The sequence below is a fragment of the Gymnogyps californianus genome, chromosome 27, assembly GCF_018139145.2.
Source record: "Gymnogyps californianus isolate 813 chromosome 27, ASM1813914v2, whole genome shotgun sequence".
Taxonomy (NCBI): domain Eukaryota; kingdom Metazoa; phylum Chordata; class Aves; order Accipitriformes; family Cathartidae; genus Gymnogyps; species Gymnogyps californianus.
Genome location: NC_059497.1, coordinates 2,692,603 through 2,709,723, shown reverse-complemented (window position 1 = coordinate 2,709,723; position 17,121 = coordinate 2,692,603). Strand labels below are relative to the sequence as shown.

The window sequence follows — 17,121 nt, the reverse complement described above, 5'->3', positions numbered from 1 at the left end:
TGCAAGATCAGGCACGGTGTTCAAGTGACCCGAGTATTTACAGGGCTACAATAAACCATACAATTGTGTTGGATTAAAAATATAAATCAAAAGATGTGTGAAAAGCACCCTGGGATATGCTACGTGACTTGCACGTTGCTTCTCATACCCCACTGCCCAGGCCATAACCAACTCATAGGTAAATCCATCAGTGACAAAGAGCATTTACCCTTTGTCCCCTACCCCCTGCATTAACCACCCTTCCATGTGGTCATTTTCCTTCCTGCTGAGAACTGACTGCAGCTTCCTCTGGGGCCCACCATCACAGCTCTTAAATCAGCCAGAGCGATCTCTCCCGAATGAAGCAGGTCACTCCCTTCCCCACCATGCTGAGCTCTTTATCTCTGCCGCCCCTGCTACCCTGGGAAGCTGTGGAACCGGAAAGCGGAGCCAAGCCCCCTGCACGGCAACTCAGATGACACACAGCCTTCGCTGTGCTGTTCAGTTAAGGAAAATAATTCCCCGGGCAGCACTTCTGCACGCCTCTAGGCCTTGCTACGGGCACTGAGAGACGTTGGCATGCAACTACCAATGCTGTACTAGAGACCTCACGGGTCATGGCAGGACAGTTTCTTTAAAGGGTTATTGCAAGAGCCTGAATTTAGGGACTAAAATGACAAACATGTCTGTAAAAGTTTCAGAGTGCTAGCAAGCTCTGCATAGGAGCTGCAGATGAGGACTGAATGCATTGGCAAGAATCCGTGTAGGGTTCAACATGGCAGCAGCAGGCAGTACTGAAGACCACTGAAGGTCAGGATTAAGGGTCACAGGCTGAGCTACAGGTGAGAATTGCTTCTCTGTAATGGCAAAGGATACTACAGGCTATGACTGAGCGGCCTCCAGATTCCTCAGCGGATGTCTTGCTCTACGGCACTGATAAGACTACGGCTCCGTGGCATGGGCTGAGCTGAGTGGGGAAGCTTTCACAGCACCTGCTTGAGAAAATGGATTTCACCAGATCCATGAGATACCAAACAAAATGGCAAAAGAGGAGCCAAGAATGCAAGTGTCAAAGGCAAGGCTGGAGGAAACAACTTTGTAAACACCTTGTTCCTGCATTCTCCTCCAGCTCTGTGCCTGAACTCTCCATGGTCACTTGGGGCTGAAAATAAACCAAGCTCTTTTAAATAGAGGCCAGCAACAGCGCTTTCTTTAGAAAATGCAGGTGTGGAATGTGACCTTTTCTCCATCATGTAGCAGGCCTGCATGACCCTAAATCAGCTGGTCTGCTAGCCAGCAGGCTGCTATGGCTGGGCAACTACAGACATGTTACTTTGAGTAACTGTTGTCAGAAGAACGGCAGCTTTGTAGACTTGGCTACAAAGCAGGGGAAAAAAGGAAGTTGCTATGGATGTAACACAGGAACACATTAACACACTGGAATTGGATTAATACAAACAGCATTCAAAACCCCATTAGGTATGACACCAAGTTATGTGTCTTCAGAGCAGAAAATCAGGCTTTTCCTTCTCTGATGAATCAGAGGTAATTGCTCTACATGCTCAAAGCACAGTGACTCATTACAAAAAAAAAAAAAAAAAGAATAGCTCACAAAGCTATTAATCTGTGTTTTCATGATGTACTTGCCATTATCAAGTAACTACTCATACAATGCAAAGTTGTATACGACCTTCGCAGCCAGCGCATCATCCTTACACTATATTTACATGATGACACTAAGATTTCAAATACCACTCAAGATGAGAGATGTTGTCTGAAAACATCTCATGGGAGCAGTAAAATGAGGTGGCAAGAAAACTGTTCTGTCAGCAGAGGTATGCAGATACCAAACCATTGAGCGACCCTTCAGAATTGTGCCAGATAAGCGTGACATGGCAGCTAATATGATAAAATAAGGAGACTCAAGAATACAAAGGGCAAAGCTGCTGCATGGAAAAAAGCACAGACAGTTATCAGAAGTGATTGGAAAAAATGGGCAGAGATGGGGAATGTGCTTTTTCACCATTGGATCCTGCAAGATACGGTCTGTTTAAAGCACTTCAGTTTAGTAGCTTCAGATTGCAGTAAAGCTCTGTTGAACATTTACTCAATGCAGAGGCACTGCATGATTTCAGCACTAGCTGATGAGCAGCACTTAATGAGGCTCTGCAAATGAGGCGTTAGCGAAACCTCATGGCACACATTTGCACAGTACCTGCCAAAACCAACGCTGCCTTCCCAGCGCTGTCTGCCCTTCACTTTTCCTTCAGCAGCAAAAATCAATCTTCAGATGAATGTCCTTTAAAGAAACAATCCTCACCAAAACACAGACATGAGTGATTTTTGGTTGGGGACAGGAGATTACAAAATATAAAGGATGCTTTATGTCTTTAGGACCCATTTGCTACTACAAGAGGCAACAAATCCCTCCTTCCACACCACAACACCGCCTTCACTGCGTAACAGCATGACCCAAGTTAGGATTTTCGCAACCTGTGCCCTACAACAGAATCACAGAACAGTTGAGATTGGAAGGGATCTCGGGACACCATCTAATCTCTACTCCCAGGACACTGTTGGCGTTCTTTGCCTCCAGGGCATGTTACTGGCTCATGTTCAACCTGTCCACCAGGACCCCTGTGTCCTTCTCTGCAAAGCTGCTTTCCAGCCAGCCAGTCCCCAGCACGGGGTTATTCCTCCCCAGGTGCAGAACTTTGCATTTCCCTTTGCTGAACTTCATGAGAGTCCCGTTTTCCCATTTCTCCAGCTGTCGAGGTCCCTCTGAACAGCAGGACAACCATCAGGTGAGTCAACCATTCCTCCCAGTTTTGCATCATCTGCAAACTTGCTGAGAATGCACTGTCCTATCACCCAGGTCATTAATGAAGACATTAAACAATATTGACCCCATACTGCCATAGTCAAAGTGAAGGCTTTAGACTCAGTTGTCCTTATAGAGACTTGCCAGAGAAAAAAAAAACAAAACAAAAAACTTTCCTCCACCTCCCACTCCCGGGGATGTATTTTATTCTGTGCTGTACCCTGACACATCACTTTTGCTGTGTCTGCGACAGGAGTTTGCAAGAGGAATGACACCTTCACAAAAGAGCCATAGACATGTGGCTAAACAAATTAATGTTAGGGCACACAGAGAAAATGCAATAAACCGTAAAAGATGCAAGCTATTTACTACCCAATAATGCATAAACAGAGCTAGCTAATGTTGTATAGAAAGGGGAGCACCAGGGAGCGTGCAAAGATTAAAGCAGGCTGGAAAATATGTGGATTTGTTTTGATGGAAACTTTATGACTTGCTGTAGTGTAGAATCAGGTGTGGAAATGACTTCACTGCAATTACACAGTTACATAAAAAGGCTAAATAATAATCAGAAAATAATCTGCATTCCTTGTTTTATTAGATGAAAATGCTGATCTGGTTTCAATTATTTAGTAGATTGATACAGTTTTAGCCCATTGGCCATACTGATAAGATCAGACTGCAAATAAATAAGAGAATGGCGAACGGAAAGAACAGGAATCACAGTTCCATTGCTGTGTTTCAGGATACGTTTCAGGGTATTTCCTGTACGTTTCAGTACATTTTACAGTATTAATTTAGAGCAGAACGACCACTCATTCCAGCGTATAATTAAAACTCTGAAAAAGAGACACACATCTCTGCAACAGTGCAACAGGAGGAGTTGCACTAGTACCTGCAGCACAGAGCCCGCATGTCAGTATAACAAAGCGGCTTTCACCCAGTCTTTACTTTGGCTAACATCTGGTTCTTAATTCTTTCTTTATTTAATGCATAATGGTAACCCCAACTAAAGAGACTATCAAGGCCAAAAGAATGCTTAACCCTTTAGTGTTAACAAAGATAGGCATGCTAGTGCAAGAAGTGCAAGATGAAATAGAGTCAACATCAATGGCCTGTCTACATTAGGATTCCCAAAGAGCTGAGTCAACAGAAGTGCTGCAGTGAAGTGAAAAGTGCTTGCATAGGCAGAGAAGGAACAAAGACTTTCTGCTCCCACTGAACTGGAAGAAACTGAAGGGCTTCACCATCTTTCACAATCAAGTCCTCAGAGGATCAAAGAGAAACACACACTACAGAAACTGATTCAGTGAAAAGAGAATATATATGAGCAGGCAACACTGATTTAGTTTCTTATTTAAAGCTGCAATTCCTTATTCTGACACCCAGCTGCACAACATACCCTGGGCCATACCAAAGAGTGAGAGAGGAAAAAAAAAAGTCACTGAAAAGACAGGAAGAAAAGTTTTCAGCACCTCTGAGATCAGGGCAACATCAGCTAAAGCAACATAGCTAGAACTTCTGGAGCTCAGTATTGTAAAATAGAGTCAGAAATCAGTGCGTGCATGGGAGAACTTAGCAGTAGCAAGTTAACACTGACACTGGTTGAGAGCACCATTGATGCTGGTTGAGAGCATCACCTGGGGATCTTCCCAAGCCCATACCAAGCAGCAGTGCAACAAACTCTTAGCGTAACTCTACCAATTACATGAAACCTACACCATGTCACAAACATTTCACGTGAGCTTTTGAGACACATCATTCGTAAAAAATCAATTAACTGTATAAAATGAGTTTTTCAAAAGCACACATAGGAAGATTCACCTCTTTTACTGACAGGTGAGTGACTGCTGATTATAGCTTAGATTTTTAAGTGACTACCAATTTCAGAGGCTTAAAGAAAGCGCTGAAAAAATTAATACCATCAGATGAATGGCTGCATGTCAGACCAGGGAGGAACAGAAATCAGGGTTATTTGTTGTGTTTTGTTCAGGTTCTTATCAATTTCTGGCAAACCATACATTTGCCTAAAGCAGCAACCAGCAGTTTTTCCGTCTGCATGTAAACCACGATATACAAAACTCAAATTCCAGACATAGCTTAATACGCAACACACAACTGCATCTCATGGCCCAGACCCCTGCCATCCCAGAGTCCACCTTAGTAGCTGCTCTTCTCAGGTGTGTTTCTCACAGCTCGTGGGAGTTCGCGTGAGGCTCCGGAAGCTTGTCAGTATCACAGTTCTTAATCAGCTGAAAGAGAAACTCGACCTGTTTCTCGTAATTCTCAATTGAGATTCTCTCATTCAACCCATGGATCCTGGAAGAAAAAAAAAAGAATGTTTTTCATGCCAGTGTGCATTTGTGACCCACCTGCATATACCCAGCACCCTACTTGCCTGTTCGCTTCAGAAAGCAATGCACAACACAAAAATACAGCAAAATACACCAAATACTGCACTGTAACTGCAATGTTTGCTCCTCAGGCCAACCAAATTTACTGATTCTAAGGCTCAGAGCACAACAACTAAGTCCATGGTGTATGTGGAAAAGAAAAAAATAGTATTCCAGCTCTTTGCCCACTTCTTGGCCATTTATGTCACTGTCCTGTACAGCTATGAGAAGACTCTACTCCTGTATCATCTGCACCTCAATAAAACGACAAATCTAGTACATGCTAAATAAACAAACAATCCCTTGCATGATGATGTTCTTTGTTACCACTTTACTCCAGGAAACCTAACTTCCAGCTTTAAGGAGAAATAAATTCAGTGGCATGTGTCCAAACATACAGATAAATCTCTTAAACAAGGCCAACTACCAGAACACCACTTTTCACACTGCTGCACTACATAAAGGACCCAGTCAGCTTCACAGCATTGCTGTACTACCGAATGGGACACCTAAATGAGGTCTTGTCTGCATTTGAAGTAAAGAAGAGTAAGGGCTAACACTCTCCCAGTGTAATTACCATCCCCTATTTGTGCAGCACCCAAATCTGCAGGAAATGGGTGGCCTAACAGAATGTGAGGCAACACCACCACCACGCCAAGGTATACAAGGTTGGGTTTCCTTCTTCTGCCTAATGCATATCGATTTTCTCTTTCATTAGTCCCCACCCCAAACAGCTGCCCACATGCACACAGAACACAGTACCTGGGAAGATCATCTGATTTCAAGAGCAGTGGGTTAAATCGATAAATGGCATTTGTGACGTTAGTGAAATGCCTGCTGTCTGTGTTTCCAACACATGTGCCTGGAAAACAAACCTCAGGTTTACTTTGCATGAGAGCAGCAATTTAATGACCCACCCTTTTCCCAGGAGAAACGAAAGGCATCTGATAACATTCTATATAACCCCTAGCTACACCAAAAGCAAAATCACTGGAAACAGTTTATTCGTACATCCTGGAAGAACATTCTCTCCTTCATGAACAGGAGGAGCTGAACATACAATTCAATCATTCTAAGAACAGCCATGATACTCAGCCTCCACAAAAGTTTCAGGTTCAAACTGCAGTCCAACAAACAGTACAGAACTAGAAAGGAGCTGTGAGAAGGGAAGGGGCTGGGATCATAAGGAACAATACAGAAAAGCAGGAATGGTTTTGCCAGCTATGAAAACAATAAAAGAAGAGCTAAAGCAAGAAGACCTCCTTCTCTCCCTCACAATTCCTTTCTTCCCTGAAGAGATTCTTTTGTATGTGCAAAGAGTCAAATTCAAGGCTCATTGTTTCTGTGAGTTTCCTGTTTGCTTTTTTACTTCCACTACTAAAAAACAACATTAAAACTTTTAAAACATAAAGAGGGAACTGAATAAAAAGAGGAAAAACCAGCTGTTTCCAGTAGTTAACAGCTGGGGTGGAGAAGTACACAGAAAATGGAAACAAGTCAATATTGGGGGATGGGAGAGAGCAAAGCAGGGCAGAAGTTGGAGAGGAAACAATAATCGTCATGTGCTTGCTGTTACCTGGGACTACACTGTCAACATCCGGGAAAGTATCCAGAATGGTTCTTTGAACAATATGGACTCCAAATGTCTGGTCATCCCAAGGACTGATGGGGAGCGGGTCAAAGGCCTCTACTACATCAATCTTCACTCTATCATCAGCAACCATGTTTCTAACTATCTCTAGCACCTATGGGTAAAACACAGAGATTAAATAAGCAAAAGAAAGGAGAGAGCATCCCTTCTAGATGCCAGCAAGTGTTCCACTTTCCAGAACACATTTGTCAGCGAACTGCCAACTGTGGCTGCAAATACACATGCATAGTTAGGACTGAAACTGTGTGGCAGTCTCTCTTCCTCTTACTCAGTGGATGGCTGACACTTCAGCTATTTTTTTTAACCCCAGCGCAATCAGCTGCACATCACTGTCTCAAGGTATTCCTGAACTGCTTCAGTCCTGAAAGGCGGGTGGTCAACCTGCTGCTACCTGGCAGTTGGGTCATCCAAATAAATAATCCAGATAAAGCTTCCAGACAGGTAAACTTTCAGCAAAGGCTTGGGAAGATATTATTTAATGATAATGTTTCACAGCTGTCCTTGGCTGGACAGGCATGTCATACCTACTGAAGTGTGCAAGATTTCCATATTCTCACAGGTTACAAACCTTAACACTTCCATTCCATAATCACATATGATCCATGTGCTCTTTGGCACAAAAAGACTTCTGAAATCTGCTCGATGCAACTGCAAGGCACGCTTCCAAGTTTGATCTGCCTCTTGCTCTGCTCCACATTCAGAAGCCATAGTAAACAATACACTTTGCAATCCATCTCAAAGGAGGAAAGACATCAGATAAGCTGTGTTTCTGACAGCCTCCATAAAGGACCAATTCCCAAATCTTCCCTTTCTACTGCTTGTATGAATACAGGGAGAGATGAAAAAAGTATTCTTATAGAACAGATCTGCTGCCACAAATGGCCAAGTGCCACTCTGCTCAGAAAGGGATGGAGAACAGCCCCGCATCTGGGGGTGCAGCAAGTACCTCAGTGGCCTTCTCTGCAGAGTGGATCCGGAAGTTCACGGTTGCTTTTGCAGAAGATGGGATGACATTTATCTAGAAAAAAGGAAGGACCAAAGCTTAAAAGGAAGTTAAAAACAGATTAAAATGCCAACTGCAAACTCAGAAACTGCTCAAACAACTCCAGGTCTCAGACTAATGTTTCACTGTTTCTGCTAACATTAAGTGTGATATATCTTTCTGTACTCTGTGTTAAAATACTGTAAATCTCGTCTATAATGCAGACAACTACACAAAGAAATATTCATCAATTCAACAAAAATGAAGTTAGCTGTTATATAGAATTTTTCCTCTTGAGGTAAGCCCTCTCCCTTCAGAAACTTTATATTGAGAAATTCTGAAAGTTTATGTTGGTTTTTTTTTTAATATTTTTACCTCACTGTCATATTACTTTTCCCCAAGTATAAGACATGTAAGTCACTTAATAAATGATGTTACTGAAGACACATAACTCTTCTACAGAAAGAATATTTATAATTTTGTTAAACAAAAAAGGTATAATCTTTAGAAAAACACCAGGAAACCAGGGTGTCACTTCTCTCCTGGCCACTCAGTGTCACTGTTCAGCCACTGCATCTTGTTTTCTTGTCCAGTGATGCCTTCAGTAACAGATTTTTTTCAGGGATACACCAAACAGCCTGTTTATTTTCCAGGGCTACAGTATTTTTGGATAGCTATACCTCCTTATCAGGGCAAGACCTGGCTGTATCAGCCAGAACCTGTTATCTCTCAGTCCAAGGTGCACACTAACCCTACTTGAATGAAGGTAAATGCCAGACCTGTGCTCACAAACACAAAACCCCATCTGGGCTAGGGAACCGTTTACATCTGTGACAGTTTCAAATACTGTCATTGATACTTTGTATGATTACACAGAAAACACTCTTTCTTGTCCATCCTAAAATATAAACAATCTTAACACTGGTTTACAGAGATCAGATACTTCTGAAAGGAAGTAATCCTTAGCTGTAGCTAAATCCAAGCCACATCTAAAGTAAAAATGAGACTGGTGGTGACACCACACAGGGTCTAAGACCAGGGCCCGTACTGATCTTGTGACTGGACATAAATAGGTGGAAACCAAATGTCCTAATTGTCTCATCGTACTACATGCGAGAAAAATCAAAATGAAGCTACCTTGATTCCTGCGTTAAACATCGTGACTGCTGTAGTAGTTCGAATCAAGGCATTGGTGGAAGGTTTCCAGGCAAGAACTCTTACAAAAAATAAACAAACAAAAAAAACGTTTTTCAAATAATTTTGATATCGATAAAACATACGCACCACAATTACATAGGCAATAAGCTGAATGATGGCCTATTCAATTAAAGTGGTTATTAACAGTAAAGCACTGACATTGTCTGAAGTATGAAATGGTATAAGTGATTTCCTGGGAAGACTAGAAATGGCTAGTGGTCTTCACCTTTTAAGGGTGAGAGACTGAGAATGGTCATGAAGGATATATTTTCTTACCTGCTGACAATAGGTGAAAACAGCCATAGATTGCTCATGATGAGATTGAGAGGAAACCCGAACTAAGGGGAAGAAACAAAACCACAAATCAGAAAGTTTCTAGTTTTCAAGAAGACAGTGTTGTCACTTGGCTATGGTTGAAACAATTCCAGCAGAAACAATTATCTGGGAGAAAGGCCAGCTTACGTCTTCTCCTTTCCAAGAACTATGTAACTATGCTCTAAATTCATATGCTGGGTTACCCTTCAGTTATTAATGTGAAAATCTGAGAATGAAATCATAGTTCTTTCCTCACCTCTGATGCAAGGTGCTCCACAGTCATGAGCTCTGGCCCATGGCCAAACAGATTGCGCAAGGGATTCTGCTCCAGTCTACAGCAAAGCAAATGAAAATTTGAAATTTAAAAAAATCTCTATTATTGCTCCAGAAGGTTGATAGGAATTTGATTTCTGAAATGTATCCATGTATTTGAGATGCAATCACATTTTCCTCTCCTGATAAGTAAATCTGCAAGCACAGCTCCACGACAGATTTCTGAGCATTCCAGTCACATGCAAAGACTTTCTTTCAAGAACAGCTGAAAAAATCCAAAAGCCTGACTCTTATGAAGAATACATGGAAATCTAGAAAAATATCACACCAAATTCCATCGTATCTGGACATACTAAGTTTTTCTAAAATACCTATTTATTAGCCAACGTGATACCTCCACAGACCCGTAACGAGATGATTTACCCTGTCACATTCTGACTTTACATCATGTCTATCAGCTTGGATAATTACCAGCTAGAGGTAGCAGGTATGTGCAAGAATAAATTCCAGAGAAATTCTGCAACTGAATCAAAGCAATCTCTGTCACTATAGAGTAAATTATGGTAGACATCATGATGCAGCAATTGTCTTGGTTTTAAAGAATCAACTGACACTAGGAACAGCTGAAGTGAAAAGATACTCCAGACATTTGGCAATTGCCCCTTTGCTGGGGATTGCATTTCTGCCCTTCAAAGTGAGCTACAAATTTCAATTTCAAATATATAAAGGGAATTTTGCAAAATACTCTAAATACATATATTAAAAAAGAAAGTCACATATCAGTGACTTAGCAGTCTGCTTGACTGTCTTCAATGTTAGATGACAGGGAAGCTCTCACCTGGACATCGCTGCTGCAAGAATGCCAATACTTGTCTCCTTAGGAGGAAAGGATGAATGTCCTGGCTCTTTTTCCACAGTGAAGTTCAGTGTTATCGAACCCTTTTCTGTGATAGCAATTCTGGTCAAGGATAAATAAATAAATGATTAATGCAACTCCAAACACACATGTACAGACTATAGGTAAAAAGAAGTACTCTGCATATTTTTAGTATTATAAAAAACACCAAAGAAGCAGCAACAACAAATCCTTAACGCAGTCTTTAGATGTTTGGAGGACTGATGTCTTGGCTGCTTCTCCAATGAGCAGACTCTACAGCATAAAATTAACATGCTTGCACTGGCTAAGTCGAACATTCTGTGTTTGTCAGCACAGCTGTGACGGACAGCAAGCAAATGCTGAAGGTCCTTTGCTTGCACTTTGTGCGCTGCTGTAGCTTTAGCAACACCAACGCTGCCACAGGCCTTGAAAACATATTTTATTGACATTAGCAAGGTCATTTCTCGCAAATTAATTACTGAAAAAGGATCACTTTCAGCACGGTCAATCGTGTTCTCTCTTACACAGCTACTGGCTTCTTCACTCCCCCAATGATGCCATCTAGTATTGCGCTTCCTTCATCTAGTAAGAAGGAGAGTTTCACTCCTCTAGCTTCCAACAGAGCTGCAATCTTCATTGCTCCCTTCCGACCAAACACCTGTGAGAATCCAGCCAGAGGAACTGCTCAGATTAAGCCATACCATTGGGAAGAATACCAGAAAACATCTTGCTGTTGACAGTGACCAGTGCTACAATGCAAAGAATGCAAGAAATCCCCTAGTGAACAGCTCTAGAGCAACCTGTCAATAAAAGATTCTTCCTAGCAAAATTCATTGGAGAGTGTTAACGGTCTAGCAGCAGATGAATTTATATCCACACTGAGGAATGCTCTCATTCACGAGTCACTGAATGTTGCTTTGAGTCCTACTAGTTCTTGGACACAATGGTATCTCAGAGCTATAAGCTCCACAGATTAGTCATTTTAAAGAGGTATTCATTTTAATATTAACAATTCTTTGTCTTTATATTTTGAAAACAAATAAACAAAACCACCCCATCTGTCTCTTCGTACCATTTACTAGTGGGCATACCCACAACAAAAGTGGAACATTTTTGTTAGCTCTTCCTGATCATTTGGAACAACTATGTAAATCTTAAGCCAGCTTTTCATGTACTATATATACTCCAAAATGTGACTGCCGCTGCACCCTCCATGCAGAAAAGAATTTGAACTAACACTACTGTGTTCTCTTCGCTCATCACACCAAATCCTTTGTCAATGTCATTAAAAGCCAAACAATCAATATATAACTATGACCACGTGCCTGACACAGTATCTACCCACATAACCAAGAAAAACAGGAAAGACTTTCTAGCTAAACAATGTTTAAAAATTAAGCCTTGTTACATATATGAACAACGCAAACAACTCGTTATTTCAATGAAATGAAAGGAAATACCTCTTCGTCATGTCCAATACCAACATAGAAAGATCTGCGGGGTCTGTAATTTCTTCTCAGCAAAAATTCTAGAGCTTGCAGAATACCCTGCAGAAAAAAAAGCAGAATGTATTGTACTACTCTGGTGTGTTAGCAAGGAGAATGTAATGTAATGTAAAATGTAAAAGAATGCAATGTAATGTAAAAGAAAGATGATCCATTCACCGCCCTTAAGGTGACTTTGTCCTGTTCATCGTTGAGCTTTTATTTCTACAACTCCTACTGATGATACTCATATTCTCTGGAAAACACACTGCAATATTTTTGATCAATAATGCTTAAGACTTAGTGTGCTACACAGTGTCAGTGTACATACACAAACACAGGGTAGGCTTGTTCTTGCTACTGATGAAGTCAGTGACAAACTGCACAGGAAGCACGACAGAGTTGTAATTATCCAAGCAATTCACTGCTCCTTTAAATCGCCTATCCTACACAGAGTTTGGCTCTGACTTGAGCTACCAAATCCATTTATTTTAATGAGCAGTATATTTTGTACAAAAAGTGCTAAGATGACAGAAACAGAAGAACAAGAAACCTAATCTGAAGAATGAGAAATGAAATCTACCATTTGCTATATTATTCCATCTCATCTGTTTTTTTCAATTTAAGCTAGTTAATTTTTTACATTAGAAGAAACTATATTGCCTCTACCTTGTCAGCACCCATTTTTGCCATGTTCACTGAAATTGTTGATTTTTATTGTCCATTTGTGGAGTTACGTGTGTAGTTCACAGTAGAAGCAAGCACCAAAACAAAGTTTTAAGTTGCAAGGCTTTGAAAATGATGATTAAACAACCTGAAGAAACTTTCTAGGAGTATGGCCTATGCCGCCATAAGCGGCCACAGCATCTCTGACACTGGTTTGCTAAACATGTTTAAATTTAAATACAGGGCTGTCATAGAAGTAATCTTTGCAAGTCACAAAGGACTATTTTCCTTATTAATTTTTCCATCAACCTTTTCCCAAATGAGAAATCCTTCACAGATCAATCTTTTTTGTACTTTATTCCTCCCAAATGTACTTAGTACAACAGCTCTTTGTTCTGCCACAGACTAGATAAAAGGTACAAGGTCATTTGACTATAATATTAAATAAACATTGTTTATTTTGAAACTCTAGCCTTTTCAAAGGGCCAGGTTTGGCTTTGAATGCCCATATGAAACCTGGGAAAAAGGTCTATCCCCGATTTCAAACACAGCATTTGACATAAAATTTAAATATGGCATTTAACCACATACATCTGCATCTGTGAATATGTTTTTCTGTATCTTCTAAGAGCTTTAACTCTGCTTTCTTCAGTAATAAAAGACCACTCCACTTCATCTCTAGGAAAAGTTGGGAGAAAACTGCAGGGCTTAGGAATTTATCACTAACATCCTGCATTTAAAGAGGGGCAAGAGAGACAATATAGTAAATTTCAAAAGAATAGATTCCTCCAACCTGCCTTTTTCAGGCTTTGTATCTCTCCAAAATGATATTACCAAGACGACGTACTATGGCAGAATTTTTGTTATCCAGCGTTCCTCGTCCATAGATGAAACCTTCATGCTCTGCAGCTGAGAAAGGAGGGAAATCCCAGCCCTCTGGGGGAGCAGGCACAACATCCATGTGTGCAAGCAGCATATAGGGCATCATTTCAGGGTTAGAGCCCTGAACAGTAAAGAGATGGCTGTATTTCCCAACAATTTCATGTTGAATGAACTTTGAAGAAAATACAGCCGGGAAGACTGTTAAGAAAAAAATTAAAAACACGTGAAAAAGAAAAATTAACAATAATGTCCAATTTTATCATTATATGCTCCATAGAGTATTCATCTATTTAGCCTCAAGGGGAGCACTGTAAATAAGACTGACCACAACAAATTTGCTTCAGGAAGCAGATGTGCAGCTTCATTCTCACACTTCTACCAATCCACCTCACTTTCTATTTAAGACTTTCCTAAGCAAAATCAGGAACTGTTTTTCACCAGTGCTGCAGCTGTTTTGCAGGTAGCAATGACGGGACTGCCAAAAAAGTAGGCTGAAGCAGGGGTAGTCTTCCTCTTTTTTTTTTTTTTTTTTTTTTAACGGCAAGGTCATTGAACCATCTCAAGGACCAAAAACCACCATTGCAAAAAGACATTTGAACCTTCTCTGTTCTAGCTTTGGCCACTGCTACACCACGTGACTCACATATGCCATTTTTGCCAGTCCTTTCTTGAGGAAAAACAAAATAAAAATCTGTTCCATTACATTCAAGAACCATATATACTCCTTCAATTTGTTTACGAAAATAAAATTGAGCAGCAGAGATTGCTAAGAATGAAAGTTTAATACCTTCCTGAATGTAATTCCCAAATTCTGCCATGGCGGTTGTATTCAAGTCCTCTGGAGACACGGAAACAGTTGGGATTTTAATAGCACCTTCAATAAAATACAAAACAGAAATCATTCGACACTGAAATCAGTCAAACAATACTTGAATTGCATTTCAAAAGGGAAAGTAATATTTATGTTCCTGAATATTTTCCAGGCTTTAAAGATTATTTCATAGGATAGTAAGAGCTGCCACTATCAAAAAAGACTGATGTACTTCAGCCGAGCTGTGTGCATGCAGCACACTGGTATTTCCTTCCAGTTTCAGCTAAGCTATTTCTCTCGATACTTGAACTCTGTTTCCATCCTGACGTGTTGAACAACATTGTTAGAAATGCTACTGTGCAGAAGCAGCTGCATTTTGCTAGGGTGACCTGATTCCTCATAGTCATAACTATCCTGGCAGCTGAGCAGGCAGCTTAGTTGGCAGTTCAAGGTTCTTTTTCAATAGTAAGTCAGGTTGTGATGGCAAGATTGTTATAACACCTTCTTTCACACTGCTCCAGCCTATTAAGATATATAAACAGACAGGTCTTTTGTTGGTCCTTCTAGTCTGCTCTGTCATTTAAACAGGGTCAGACAAGGCTGCTCTCCAACATTGGGTCAGTGTCATGCAAAACATGTGTATAACTTAGTCCCAATCACAGCTGCCTTTCCTAAGAGCATCTGTCAAGTGAGGTTACAGATTCTTTTAAAGATCGTGTTATTCAAGAAGCACAGAAATAAGTATCGCTTGTATCCCTGCATTTTCCCATTTAAAAGGTATGTAAACAGAATTTGCCAGGCAATAAATCTTACAAACCAGGAACATATGAGATTTACAGAACCCAGCCCCTACTTGAACAGTACAGGACTATCACTTCATGGCAGATTGTGGTTTCCTGCAAACTGCCAACCCTCATGAGATCTAAATATGCTCAAAGTCTTCTGCAGAAAACTATCAGAGAGCACAAACACACCCTGACTTGTTACACGCTGGCTGCGTGCAGCAAAGCAGTGTGCAAGGTTGCAGCCAGCAAGAAAGGAAAAAAAAAAAAAACCAAACCAACAATGATTTATCCAGTGGACAAAGAGACGCCCAGCAAATGCAGTCACGGGGTGCCTGCAGCATTCTGCATGTACGAGAGGGAAACACTGAAGAAAATCAACACGGGAAGAAAGCTGGCTTCAGGAGAATAAACAACCAGTTTCCTCCAAGGGGAAAGCACCTGCAGAAGTCTCCTTCGTCACTGCTGCCCCGTTCCCACCCGTGCCCCACGGCCGGCCCTTGATGCCAACCCTTTCCCTGCGGAGAGGGCCGCCACAGCCCCAGGGCGAGCTCGGGACGCCCCGGCCGCGACGCCGGGGAAACAGGGGGCCGGCAACAAACCCCTGAGCCGAGGATGGAGCGGGGCACACAGGCTGCAGGCCCCCGGGGAGGCCCGGTGGGCCGGGAGGGTGAGGCCAGCCAGGGCGGCCCGCCGGGCCCCCTCACCTCGCAGCGCCTCCTTGAGCTCCAGCCTCTCGCCGGCACTGAAGGCGGCGGTGCCGCCGCGCCGCGCCCACAGCCGCGGGATCGCCGGGGCTCGCAGGACGTAGGCGCGGAGCAGCACGGCGGCCACCAGCGCCAGCACCGCCGCGCACAGCCCCAGGCCCGCGGCCCACGCCGCCACCCGCCGCCGCCCGCTCCCGTCCGCCATCCCCGGCGGACTTCGGCCGCCGACCGCCGTCCGCCCCGTTGAGGAGCGAACGGGCGTAGCCGAACGCCAATCGTCACGCACCCGCCCGAGAGGGCGGCCAATGGGCGGCTTGGATCCGCCCCCTCCGCGAGTGCTCCTGGGAGTTGTAGTTCTGCGCGGCGGCACATTTGAAATGGCGGCGGGCGGGTGGGCAGGGCGCGTCGGTTCTCTCTCCCCTCCGTGAAATCGCATGTTTCTTATCGCAAGGGGACGTTTAGGAGCCGTGGCGAACGGTGTCTGGTACCCACAGCAGCAAGCAATAATGGGAATGTCCCCTCACCCTGGCTTGGGCCATGCCTTGGAGCCCGCTGGGAGGCTGAGAGTGCTGGGGCTCAGGATGCTGCTCCCAAAATGACGGGGTGCTTGGGGGGTAAAAGGGGTGCCCGTGGGGAATAACCACCCCCAGGTTCAGTGAGAGCCACAGGTTGGGCAGGAGGATGCCGGTGAGGACCAGGCAGAGCGACGGGCCTGGTTCAGGCATGGTGGTGTGCCTTGGTGTGTGCCAGCCCCACTCCTGACAGGGTTTAAATCTGCCTGGTTTTCAAAAGCGCGTTACTTCTTGCCTGGTTTCACCAGGGAGCACGATGGGAAAATGGTTGTTCCCTTCTTTACCCCTGTCTTGTACTGAATTTGAAGATTTATCCCATCTTCCCATGCCATGAACTGTCCCGAGATTCTTAGTACCGGATGGGAGCTGCCATGGAAAGCCTGCTCTTGAATCAGCAGAAGAAGCAGATGATTGTTCACACATTCTTTATTATCAAAAAAGAACGAAACCAATATTAAATTAAATAAATTACAAACATTTCTGAGCTGGTTATGCATCATGCGTTTATCAACTAAGGCTTCAGAGCCATTACATATCAACATTACTGTTACTTTAAGAGCAATAAAGGGACACTGGAAATTAAAATTTTTCTACCCCAGCGTGAATTTGAGCTTCCCTAATTCTCTTGCCGGACACTTGGAAATGAAGACTTTGAACTGGCCACATTGTGCCTCCAGCAATGCCATTTGCCCACTGATGTTACATTTATTGCCAGAATTGGCCCATGGCTAC

The 17,121-nt window shown here is 42.7% G+C and overlaps 1 protein-coding gene across 1 annotated transcript; it reads right to left on the bottom strand.

Annotated features, from left to right (window-relative positions):
* Positions 1–2,981: 2,981 nt before the first annotated feature.
* Positions 2,982–16,022, bottom strand: PM20D1 (peptidase M20 domain containing 1). Its single transcript, XM_050911337.1, has 13 exons — positions 15,818–16,022; positions 14,305–14,391; positions 13,483–13,715; positions 11,946–12,032; positions 11,010–11,143; positions 10,447–10,566; positions 9,592–9,667; positions 9,297–9,358; positions 8,961–9,039; positions 7,788–7,859; positions 6,767–6,935; positions 5,953–6,052; positions 2,982–5,116 (listed from the first exon to the last, which is right to left on the bottom strand). The coding sequence occupies exons 1-13, from the start codon at positions 16,020–16,022 to the stop codon at positions 4,987–4,989; spliced, it is 1,554 nt and encodes a 517-aa protein (XP_050767294.1). The 3' UTR covers positions 2,982–4,986.
* Between the last annotated feature and the right edge of the window lie 1,099 nt (positions 16,023–17,121).

Excerpts from the sequence above, each read along its gene's own strand:
- PM20D1 (XM_050911337.1), bottom strand. The coding sequence starts at position 16,022 with ATGGCGGACGGGAGCGGGCGGCGGCGGGTGGCGGCGTGGGCCGCGGGC. Across the intron at positions 9,668-10,446 it reads CTTGCAGCAGCGATGTCCAG|ACTGGAGCAGAATCCCTTGC; the intron begins GTGAGAGCTTCC and ends GCTTTGCTGTAG. Across the intron at positions 9,040-9,296 it reads TTTTCACCTATTGTCAGCAG|AGTTCTTGCCTGGAAACCTT; the intron begins GTAAGAAAATAT and ends ATTTTTTGTAAG.